This window comes from Mauremys mutica, chromosome 2 (genome assembly GCF_020497125.1).
Source record: "Mauremys mutica isolate MM-2020 ecotype Southern chromosome 2, ASM2049712v1, whole genome shotgun sequence".
Classification (NCBI taxonomy): domain Eukaryota; kingdom Metazoa; phylum Chordata; order Testudines; family Geoemydidae; genus Mauremys; species Mauremys mutica.
The window spans coordinates 146,592,059-146,604,162 of record NC_059073.1 but is presented as its reverse complement, the minus strand read 5'-3'; the positions used below and the strand labels follow the sequence as shown (position 1 = coordinate 146,604,162).

The window sequence follows — 12,104 nt, the reverse complement described above, 5'->3', positions numbered from 1 at the left end:
AACTGACCGGTCAACCACGGATCTCATTTGGCCTCGGCTGGGCCAAGGGAGGGGCATCTCTCCCCTGGCCGTGGCAAGTCTGGGGCAGGTCCGTGCTGGGGCCGGCGAGGAGGGGCGCCTCTTCCCCGGCTGCGGCAGCTCTGTGCTGGGGGAGAGGCATCTCTCCTCACCGTAGCCCTGAGCTCTTGTGCGGGGCTTAATAGGCAGCTTAGAGGGCCACGCAGCTTAGAGGCATCTTAGCCCAACCCTGAAAGGGCTTCTCTCCTTTCCCTCCCATCCTGAGGTCCTGTGTTGCAGCCTCCATCTTTTTGGGCAGAGGCAAATGAGGAGATTGAGATCTTTGCTAGAAAGAGGTATTGTCAAAGCCAGGGGTGTGCCATGATGGGAGCCCAGCAGCGAGGGCTCTGCTAACTATGTTGACGCTGAGCTGGATTGTTCTGGGAGGGCTCTGGGTAATGATACTGTCTTGCTGGTCTCTCTAGGTCTCAGTAATGGAGTACGTCACCGCAGTTGTGTGCCTTGGATTCCCTCTGCTCACAGTGGATGGGCCCAGAGGGGTAAGCCCAAAGCAGGGGTCAGAGTTCAGAAGATGGGATTGGTTAGGTAACCAGGCCACTGGACCTGTGAACTTGCTTTAAAGTCCAGCCAGAAGAGCAAGGGTCTGAAGTTTGGTTCTTCACCTGCAAGTATTTTCAAGTGTGTCTGAGCCCATCTAGTGTTTGGGGTGATGGAGAGCCAACAATCCGGGCTCTGGGCAGTGAATCACGGTGGGGCAGTCTGGGAGGGAAAGAGCTCCAGGGTTTGGCTCCCTCCTTGGTGTGACGGCCGTGGGGTGTGTGCCTGTAACACACCTCTCGCGCCTCTCCTAGGCCCCACTCCAGAAACAGCTGCTGATCTCACCTTGTTTTGCACCCAGCAACAAGAATGACTTAGGCAGACATATCTGGTGGCCTGTCTGAGACTGATTCAGGAGTGACCTTGGGACCCTGGTGCCACTCTGGCGACTAGCTTTGGGGGCTGTGTGAGAAGAGTAGGCCCAGGTACTGTATTGAAGTGTAGAAGGCAGGGAGTTCTATACAGGGGACAATTCTGTACCAAAGCCTTGTTCGGGGCCACATTTTCCCACTGGGAAAATCCCCTTTGGCGTGTAATCTGGAGAGTCCTGAAACTGCATGGTAGTACAGGCCTGCAACTTACTATTGCATGTTAGTCGATCTAGCATTGCATTTGGGTAGCTACAGCAGTGACGGGGGAAAATGCAGCGAGAGTGGCTGTCTTGATAGGGGGGCAGTCTCAGCTGGTGTAAGTCAGCGGAACTACACCGATTTAGACCATCTGAGTTTCTGGCTCAGTGCCTCTAGTATAAATGTATTTACTTGCCCCATAAAGGTCTTCAGGTCCCAGGCCTTCATATTCCATTGCCTAATGGCTCCTCTGTCCTTCAGTTTTAAAATGTCTCGTTGTCCCATGCTCCTGCAGGATGTGGATGACCCCCTGCTGGACATGAAGACCCCAGTTCTCTTTGTGGTTGGTCAGAATTCTTTGCAGTGCAACACTGAAGCTATGGAAGATTTCCGAGAGAAAATCCGAGCTGATAACAGTCTGGTGGTGGTGGGAGGAGCTGATGACAATCTGAGGTATGGCTTTGTGAAATAGTCCCATGCTGTTGGGATGCCATCTTCCAGAAGCATTGAGCAATGTCTGGTTGGGCCCATTGGCCATGCAAGAGGATTCTAGGATTTCATTCTGAAATTAGATGGGGACTGGATGGCTGACAGGATAAAGAGCCTTTTATTCCTGAGTAGTCAAGTTAAATTAGGCCCAGGTTGAGAGGAGAAACTTACTGCCATCAAAACAGCTGTGTGGAATGAGTTGGTAAGACATGGTCCAGCTCCTTGTGGTCACATGTCCACTTCACAGTTGGCACACTTTGGTGACCTTGTGGTAGTCAGAGCTTGAGTGGGCCATAGCGAATGTACTGTCCTCTTTGTAGCTATAAGTCGTGCTTTTCCAGATCAAGGTGGAGGCCAGCAGGCAGGGCAGTGTGTGCGGGAAGCTTGTGCTGTTCCTGCCATCCAGGCTCTGTTCCATGGGCAAATGGCAAACCCAGTTCTCCAGGGCTGACAGGCTTTGCCTTTCACTAGCATGAGCATTCGTCACGTGGAGCTGATGGGTGCGTGTGGGGTGACGGACTGCAGCCGATTTACAGCATTCCTGTCCGCTGACATGTTGAAAGTCCTGGGTGAAGCAAATATCCCCTTTGCGAAAGGCCAGAGAACCTGAATTCTGTAGACTTTCCTTTTCCAAATCATTCTCGGCTCTGCTCTTGGAGGTGGATTTTGGCTGTTTGCAGTGTCCCTAAAGGGCACTCCTTTGGGAGGTGGTCAGCGGGAGAAAGAGTGCTGTGGGACTGGCAGGAAGCCATAGGCCACCTGCTCCAATCACACTGGTGTAAATCTTGAGTAACCCCATCGATATCAATGGAGCTGTACTGCTGTAAAATGAATGTGGGAGGAGAATCAGGCCTGGCGGCCAAATTATGCAGGCACTGTCATGACAGTTGTTATGTGTAACTAGGAGCCGATAATAGGAATGATCAGAAAACTGGGGAGGGGCGTGAAATGCAAAATGAGCGAGTTGCAGCGTTGAAAATGAAGCTCGAAGGGAGAAGGCGCATGTAGCCCTTCTGAGGAAGCTGTGAGCCTGAGTTTCAGAGCTGCCAGGCCACTTCCTGTTGCAGCCAATGGGAGCGCCAGGTGCTCAGCATTAGAGCTGGGTGAACAATGGAGTTCTTGCTTTACTGGCAAATCCAGAACATTGGAAAAAAAAAATTCAGCTCAGGTGGAAGCAGAACCAGTTTTTTGTTTGGACATTTTCATTGACTCAAAAAGTTGAAAAACGTTCGTGTCAAAGCGACGTGTTTTGGTTCAATCCAACTTTTTTGATTTCAGGCATTTTGATAAAAGCCAAGGAGGACGGGCAGCTGAGCCCTTATAACCTTGAACCCAGGGGTTACGGTTCTCTGGGGTGAGTGTCCAGGTTCAATTCCCCCTTCTGCCCCATGGGGAGAAGGGGGTTGAACTTGGGTCTCCCACATTGCAGACGAGTGCCTTAGCCCTGGGCTACTGGATAGGCTGGTGTTTCTCAGTCTCTCCTGTTGAAGCTGTTCCACTTGTTATAAATAAATAAATAAATAGTCATTGGAGCAGGGATGTGAACTTGAGTCTCACACCTCCCAGGTGTCTGCCCTTACCACCAGGTGATAGTCTCACTCCTTTTCTAGTCACTGTCATCTGAATGTCACCCAGCTCTACTCGGCACATTGTGTCCAGCAGATGGAGCCCTTGAGTTAAGCCCAATTTGAGCTAATTAGCCCCTACTTCCTATTGGTGGAATCTCAGTAGCGCAGCAAACCCTCATTTGATTATCAGCTTTCAAGCTAAGAATGTTGTCCATGGCGCGGTGGGGGCAAGGGAAAGCAGGGAAGAACGCACATCTATTGACTCGCCCACCTTTTTAAATAGGATAAGCAAAGCCAAAAAGAAGGCGGAAGGCCTGACGCAGAGCATGGTGGACAGATGCATCCAGGTAACGAGCAGAGAGATCTTTCGGAGCAGTTTCCCTCCATAGCATAACTGCCCAGTCGTCTCCATGAGCACAAGCTCCAGTGCTGCTGCCTAGATTGCCTGGGCAGGGGTGGGTGGGCAAGTGAAATCGTTGACAGCATAGCTGTCAAGTGCCCTCGAGGTGAAATCAGTAGTCCTGACATGTTAACCCTTTGGATGCTGCTATCAGGGCATAGTCCTGCATTGTTCTCTTTTGGTTCATGTGTGTCCCACGTCACAGGTTCCAGCTTCTAGCGGTGGCAGTTTAGCACAAGCCCAGCCTCTGGTGCTAGACTATCTGTCCCATCAGTGCCTAGTTCTGAGGCGTGCAGCACACTGGCTTTTCCAGTCATGGGCGTCTCTGAAACACAACACCCTGCTGAAGCATGGACTGGCCTTATGCTTGTGGGGGAGGATGGAAACCTCTAGAACTAGTTCATGACGTCCACATTCATTTCACTTGTGACCCAGATGGCTTTGATGTTGCTTTAGTGTCTTTGCTGATGGTACTACGCGCACCAATCTCCCAGCAGCAGTTTTCAAGAGGCCCTGTCTGCTGGGGTGGCTGTTCCTAGGTTATGGACCATAGAGGAGATGTATTTTTCCAGATGTCCTGATACATTTGACTGGCCTGGGGAAGCAGGTGTTTGTGGTTCTTCCTTTTGTTGTACGGAGAGCAGCATACTTCCCTCCTGTTCCCAGAGAGCCACCGAGATTAAGCTTTAACACAATACCTAGTAACATTAAAAATAGCTAAATTCTTCTTGTCTTGAGCAGTGTAGCTGGGAAGGTCTGAGTGGAGTAGAATCCAGCAAAGCCCTGGCTGTTCTCTCTGTTTCTGGAATCTTAGTATTTATTTTTTTAGATCATTAAGCTAAATTCCCTGCATCCTAGCAGGGCAGTAACTGGAAGCTGCTTCTAGGCAAACTGTGGAGGCTAGTTGTTAAGAGACGTCTGACCCCTGTGTAGGATGAAATAGCTGACTTCCTGACCGGAGTCCTCACCCGCGCGGACAACCATTCAGGCTCTGACCCCAGGGACCTTGATGCCGAGAAAAAGAAGAAACCACGTGACTTGACCAGGAGGGACCTGTCGTTCGACTTGCCAGAAAGAACCAGCAGTCCCACCTCCCCAGCAGCCAAGGTGCCGGCCTCGCCTTCTGGCTCAGAGGTAGGGACTGGCCCTCTGAGATGTGGAGCTGGGGAAGGCCTGTGTTTGAATGACAGTTTTGTGGGCTGTTTTAGCACTAATGAGCCAGGCTGTGAGAGCACAGAGCTGTCAGTGTGCGGGGAGAGAGGGGTGCTTATGGAGGTGTCAGCTGCTCACACAAATGGCTTTTCCAAAATAGATGAGTTGCATTTTAAGGTTTCCTGCAAGGCTTAAGAACATAAGAACAGCCATAGTGGGTCAGATCAAAGGTCCATCTAGCCCAGTATCCTGTCTTCTGACAGTGGCCAATGCCCGGTGCCCCAGAGGGAATGAACAGTGATCCATCCATCCTCTGTTGCCCATTCCCAGCTTCTAACAAACAGAGGCTAGGGACACCATTCCTGACCATCCTGGCTAATAGCCATTGCTGGGCCTATTATCCATGAGCTTATCCAGATCCTTTTTTAACCCTATTATAGTCTTGGCCTTCACAGTATTCTGTGTCAAGGAGTATACAGGTTGACTGTGGGTTGTGTGAAGAAATACTTCCTTTTCTGTGTTTTAAACCTGCTGCCTATTAATTTCATTTGGTGACCCTGAGTTCTTGTGTTATAAGGAGTAAACAACACTTCCTTATTTACTTTCTCCACACCAGTCATGATTTTATGGACCTCTATCATATCCCGCATTAGTCGTCTTTTTTTCCAAGCTGAAAAATCCCAGTCTTTTTAATCTCTCCTCCTACGGAAGCCGTTCCATACCCCTAATCATTTTTGTTTCTCTTTTCTTTACCTTTTCCAATTCCAGTATATCTTTTTTTGAAATGGGGTGACCACATCTGCATGCAGTATTCAAGATGTGGGCATACCATGCATTTATATAAAGGCAGTATGATATTTTCTGCTTATCTATCCCTTTCTTAATGATTCCCAACATTCTGTTTGCTTTTTTGACTGCCGCTGCACATCAACTGGATGTTTTCAGAGAGCTACCCACGATGACTCCCAAGATCTCTTTCTTGAGTGGTAACAGCTAATTTAGACCCCGTCATTTTATATGTATGATTGGATTTGTTTTCCAATGTGCATTACTTTGCATTTATCAACATTGAATTTCATCTGCCATTTTTTTGCCCAGTCACCCAGTTTTGAGAGATTCTTTTGTAGCTCTTTGCAGTCTGCCTGGGATTTAACTGTCTTGAGTAGTTTTGTATCATCTGCAAATTTTGCCGCCTCACTGTTTACCCCTTATTCCAGATCATTTATGAGTATGTTGAATAGGACTGGTCCCAATTCAGACCCCTGGGAGACACCACTATTTACCTCTCTCCATTCTGAAAACCAACCATTTATTTCTACCCTTTGTTTCCTATCTTTTAACCAGTTACCAATCCATGAGAGGACCTTGCCTCTTATCCCATTACAGCTTACTTTGCATAAGAGCCTTTGGTGAGGGACCTTGTCAAAGGCTTTCTGAACATCTAAGTACACTATATCCACTGGATCCCCCTTGTCCACATACTTGTTGATTCCCTCAAAGAATTCTAGTCGATTGGTGAGGCATGATTTCCCTTTACAAAAACCATAAATCGTGTTTGTCTACGTGTCTGATAATTCTTTTCTTTACTATAGTTTCAACCAAGTTGCCTAATACTGAAGTCAGGCTTACCAACCTATAATTGCTGGGATCGTCTCTGGAGCCTTTTAAAAAAATTGGTGTTACATTAGCTATCCTCCAGTCATTTAGTACAGAAGCTGATTTAAATGATAGGCTACATACCACAGTTAGTAGTTCTGCAATTTCCCATTTGAGTTCCTTCAGAACTCTTGGGTGCATACCATCTGGGCCTGGTGACTTATTACTATTTAATTTATTAATTTGTTCCAAAACCACCTCTAATGACACCTCAATCAGGGACAGTTACTCAGATTTGTCACCTGAAAGGAATGGCTCAGGTTTGGGAATCTCCCTCACATCCTCAGGTGTGAAGACTGATGCAAAGAATTCATTTAGTTTTTCTGCAATGGCCTTATCGTCCTTGAGTGATCCCTTAGCATCTCGATCGTCCAGTGGCCCCACTGGTTGTTTAGCAGGCTTCCTGCTTCTGATGTACTTAAGACATTTTTTTCTGTTACTTTTTAAGTCTTTGGCTAGCTGTTCTTCAAATTCCGTTTTGGCCTTCCTAATTATATTTCTTTTACACTTCACTTGCCAGAGTTTATGCTCCTTTCTATTTTCCTCACTAGGATTTAACTTCCACTTTTAAAGGATGCCTTTTGCCTCTCACTGCTTCTTTTACTTTGTTGTTTAGCCATGGTGGCACTTTTTTGGTTCTTTTACTATGTTTTTTAATTTGGGGCATACATTTAAGTTGAGCCTCTATTACGGTGTCTTTAAAAAGTTTCCATGCAGCTTGCAGAGATTTCACTTTTTGCACTGTACCTTTTAATTTCTGTTTAACTAACTTCCTCGTTTTAGTATAGTTCCCTTTTCTGAAATTAAATGCTATCCGTGGTGGGCTGCTGTGGTGGGTTCTCCTCCTACCCCTCAACAGGGATGTTAAATTTTATTGTTATGGTCACTATTACTAAGCAGTTCAGGTAGATTACCTCTTGGACCAGATCCTGTGCTCCACTTAGGACTAAATCAAGAATTGCCTCTCCCCTTGTGCATTCCAGCACTAGCTGTTCCAAGAAATGGTCATTTATGGTGTCTAGAAACTTCATCTGTGCATCCTGTTCTGAGGTGACATACCCAGCCAATACGGGGATAGTTGAAATCCCCCATTATTATTGAGTTTTTGTTTTTATAGCCTCTCTAATGTCCCTGAGCATTTCACAGTTACTATCACCATCCTGGTCAGGTGGTCGGTAATATATCCCTCCTGCTATATTCTTATTCAAGCATGGAATTACTATCCATAGAGATTCTATGGTACAGTTTAGTTCATTTAAGATTTTTACTTCATTTGATTCTATGCCTTCTTTCGCATGTTGTGCTGCTCCCCCACCATTACAACCTGTTCTGTCCTTCCGATATATTTTGTACCCTGGTATTACTGTGTCCCATTGAGTATCCTCATTCCACCAAGTTTCTGTGATGCCTATTGCATCAATATCCTCATTTAATACGAGGCACTCTAGTTCACCCATCTTGTTATTTAGACTTCTAGCATTGGTATATAAGTGGGAGGGTGCCTGGGCTCAGGGTCGGAGTGCAGAGGTGTGTGGGTGGGTGGGGCTGGGCTAGGGGTCAGAGTGCTGGTAGGGGGGCCTGGCCTGGGGGTCGGAGTGCCGGGCGAGGAGGCTTCAATTCCTGAGTGCTAATCCTTGCTCTGATGCTGACTCCTGGTGTGACTTCGGGCAGTTTACCTGCCCTCCATGCCTGAGTTTCCCCATCTGTAAAACAGGGATGGTGATATCAAGCTTGGTCATTGGGGGTTGTGAGGGTCAAGTGGGAACTACCGATCTGTGGTGATGTAAAGTAATTGCTACGCCAAGCATTATGAATAACCCATCGCTGCATCCTGCCATGGAAACCTGACTGCATGGGGCTTCCCTTCTTGTTTGGGCAGGATCTGTCCAGTGTCTCCAGCAGCCCCACCTCGAGTCCCAAAACCAAAATGGCTGCTGTGTCATCTGTCCAGAAGTCCAGCCAGATGGGTGCCACCCAGCTGCTGAAGAGACATGTGCAGAGAACAGACGGGGTCCTGACACACAAGCAGGCACAAGGTAATGCCCCAGCAGCTCGCTCCACTCGCTTCCTCCTCGTTACCCTGGTAAAGCCTCTTGGGGGAGTCACTGTCCAGCTATGCTCATACTTTGCCCCGCAGGGCTAATCTAAAGTCTGCAAACTTCCTTTGGCCATGTGACATTCAGATGGGGCAGTCTCCCCACAGCTCAAACCCTATGCACTGTCACTCCTAAGCAGTGGCATATGGGAGCTCACTCTGGGCAGGAAACGGTAGCCTCTGTGCCATAAAAGGGTGAGTCGCTTACAGGCGTTTGCTTTGCTGTTGCCGAGACCGGGAAGGGTCTTTGCCCGTCCTGGTGGCCAAATCATTGTGCAGTTGTAGAATGTCAGCCCAGTGGGTGTGGGCACATCCGTTTGGGGGTGCTTGATGGGCTGGTGGTTTGTATCGGTGAAGATTTTCCCGGGAGTAAAGGGTGGTTGGGGTGGGTCAGGCCACTGAGTCGGGATGAAGATGAGGGTCTAGTGCAGGGGTAATCAGTAGGCGGACCGCAGGCCAAATCCAGACTGCCAGATGCTTTTGAACGGACCCCAAAATCTTATTTCTTATTATCATCATTGTTGTTGTTTTTTCTGGAATCTGGGCTGTGACTGTACCTTGATCTTGGACCTTGACAAAAAATAATTGACTACCCCGGTCTAGAAGGCAGGGGAGGGCCAGCCACCAAGAAGGAAAGGCTAACCTGAGCCGTGTTTTTTGCCCTGTGGGATGCTGATAAGATCTTGGGATGCACCTTCAGTCGTGCAGGGAAAGAGGTCGGAAAGGTCTGACAGTCAGTGGTCTGTTTGGTGTAGGCAGGGTTGTTGTAGCCATGTTGATCCCAGGATATTAGAGAGACCAGATGAGTGAGATGATATCTTTTATTGAACGACTTCTGTTGGTGAGAGAGACAAACTTTTGAGCTACACAGAACAGGAGCGCTGTATAAGGAGCATGGGGGGAGGGATAGCTCAGTAGTTTGAGCATTGGCCTGCTAAACCCAGGCTTGTGAGTTCAATCCTTGAGGGGGCCGCTTTGGGATCTGGGGCAAAAATCTGTCTGGGGATCAGTCCTGCTTTGAGCAGGGGGTTGGACTAGATGATCTCCTGAGGTCTCTTCCAACCCTGATATTCTATAAGTCATTCTATAAATTCGAAAGCTTGTCTCTCTTGCCAACAGGTGTCAGTCCAATAAAAGATACTACCTCCCCCGTCTTGTCTCGCAGTGAAGTGGGAGGTATGTTTTCCTCTGGAACTTGTGGATAATATTTTGTCACGGGTGGTCCATAGAAAGCCCCTCCTGGCAAACACTATTGATTTAGTTGGGGTTGGTCCTGCTTTGAGCAGGGGGTTGGACTAGATGACCTCCTGGGGTCTCTTCCAACCCTAATCTTCTGTGATTCTATGATAATTGGGAAGTCGTTCTGCAGTCTCCAATCTTTCTTGCTTTCTTTGCTCAGGACAGATCCGAACAGGCCTGCCAGTTCCCCCTCAGCATTGCCTTGTGCTCCTGCTAGTTCTATGCATTCTTCCTCTGGTTCACAGTAGGTTGCAGACTGAAACTTAAGTCCAGGTCTCCCACATGGTAGAGCAATGCAAGAACCGTTGAAGTCTGCTCTGGCCTATGTTTTAGCTATAGGACCAAGTTCCTGGCAAGTGTGAGAAGGGAACTGAGCAGGAGAAGGCTCTGTGGTTGGTATCTTGGCAGACACTTCTGCAGGGTAAAGACAGTCCAGAGGGAGGTTCATGGAAGCGTTGTGGCAATGAAAGTTTGCGTGTACTAGTTACTGTTTTCCAGTCATTGCCAGCATTTCAGCTCACAGACGCCCAGTGTGACTAGCTGTAGGGCGTCTGTGTGGACAGCTCCAATACCAGACATCACACGCCTGCTCGTGCTCCCTGAAGGCGGCAATCGGGGACAGTTAGGGGGCTGTGGGAAGGATGGGGTGTAGTTTGGTAGTGCTCTCAGGGAGGGCGGGCGAGGGATGTCTCCAGACCTGTTGCCCCTTCCCAGGCAGGTGTGATGCATTGCAGTTTGGGGGATCAGTCAGTGCTGTCTCCAGATGCCCTGAGGCTGCATCACGAAGTTGTACTTCCATCTGTCAGAGTGAGTGGGGTCTGCAGAGCTCCCCTCTGGGCCAGCTGTGAGCCCAGGGAGCGAGTAGGGTCTGCAGAGCTCCCCTCTGGCCAGCTGTGGGTCCCAGGGAGTGAGTGGGGTCTGCAGAGCTCCCCTCTGGCCAGCTGTGGGTCCTGGAGAGTGAGTGGTGGCTGCAGAGCTGCCTGCCCCCCGCCTGTCACCCCTCCAGTGAGAGCCAGCTGTGATACTGTAATTCTCTCTGATTCATTTCAGCTCAGTTTGCTGCTTTTCTGAAACAAAACATGCTGGTGAGGAAAGCTCTTCCTCCTGGCACCTCTTCATGTCTCTTTGGTGAGTATCTCCTCACTTTCGCTCTCTCTCCGCTTCCTTCCTCCTCTGGCTTTCCTCCATCACCTTCCTCTCCTCCTTGCACTGGTTTGGGGGGCGTTCCAGCGTGTGGTCCCCCTCTCTCTGCTCTTTGCTTTCTCGTTGCTGTAGGGGGAGCTGAAGCAAAACAGTCACACCCCTCCCCTGGCTTTCCCCTCTCTCTGGCAGGGAAATGTTCCCTGGGAGTGACATGGTTTCGCAGTGGTTTGCTCTGATGGACTGTGGAACCACGTGGGTGACCTGGCAGCTTCTTGTGGTCAGGAGCGGAACCCTTTGTGTGCTGGGTCTGACTGGCTGAGATGCAGACCCCAGCCCAGGCAGTTGTGCTTTTGACATGGAAGGCACTTCCTTGATGCATGGTATGAGAAAGTGCTTTGGACAGCCTGTCGAGGGTGCAGAGACGGGGCTGCTTAGTGGCTCAAAGAGGCCGGCTGGAGCATCTTTCCAAACCCATGGAGAGTTGGAGGAGGAACAGCAGAGGAGTGGGTAGGGAGGACAAGGGACTCCTTGGGAAAGCAGGAAGGCAGTGCTGAATTGCATCCTGAAATGGATAGGAAGCCACTGTTGATGGCAGGAGGATGGGACTGAAGGAAGACACTGTATGTCAGAGCCTCTGAGACCTAGAGATGAAGGGACCAGATTCATAGCTCAGCTAAATGAATGCAACTTCATTGCCTCCGATGGCATTGGTCCCTGCTGCGGAGTCAAGCTGAAGGACTTGAGGTTAGAAGAGGCGGGTGACAAAGATCTGAAGGAGGATTTTAGCAGGGATAGGCTGGTAGGAGGGTTGGGAGACATTTCAGTTGCTGTAGTACCCAGATCTCTCTCTAATGTGAGTCGCTTTGTCATGACATGACCCGTCAGTGCCCGAGTGGGTGGCCCCCGGATGTGGGGAGTGCGAGTATGATAGAGGAACACCTCTCTGTAAAGCACGGTGCATCATGGCATAGTGCTAGTGGCTTCTTGTCTGGACGAATGAAGCTCTGGATAATTAGTTGGAGACCCTTGGGACCGTGGGGTGCTGTAGCTGGGTTCTCTGAGATACCAGGAGGTCCCCATCCCTCTCTCTGCCTAACACACACACACAATTGGTTATTGTCCAGACACTCCCTTCTTGGGGTTTGGCTGTATCCAGAAGTGATATAACAAAGCTTGAG

The 12,104-nt window shown here is 49.1% G+C and overlaps 1 protein-coding gene across 4 annotated transcripts in view; it reads left to right on the top strand.

The window, feature by feature from the left end:
- KANSL3 (KAT8 regulatory NSL complex subunit 3) overlaps nucleotides 1–12,104 on the top strand; it is a 62,528-nt gene that overhangs the window by 20,203 nt on the left and 30,221 nt on the right. For 3 of the 4 annotated variants that reach the window (XM_045003830.1, XM_045003832.1, XM_045003833.1), the window contains exons 10-15: nucleotides 483–557; nucleotides 1,480–1,637; nucleotides 3,525–3,588; nucleotides 4,575–4,775; nucleotides 8,329–8,485; nucleotides 10,834–10,911. In XM_045003830.1, coding sequence (XP_044859765.1) covers nucleotides 483–557; nucleotides 1,480–1,637; nucleotides 3,525–3,588; nucleotides 4,575–4,775; nucleotides 8,329–8,485; nucleotides 10,834–10,911 — 733 coding nt within the window. The remainder of the gene's footprint in view (nucleotides 1–482; nucleotides 558–1,479; nucleotides 1,638–3,524; nucleotides 3,589–4,574; nucleotides 4,776–8,328; nucleotides 8,486–10,833; nucleotides 10,912–12,104) is intronic. The other variant, XM_045003831.1, reaches the window with a different exon arrangement.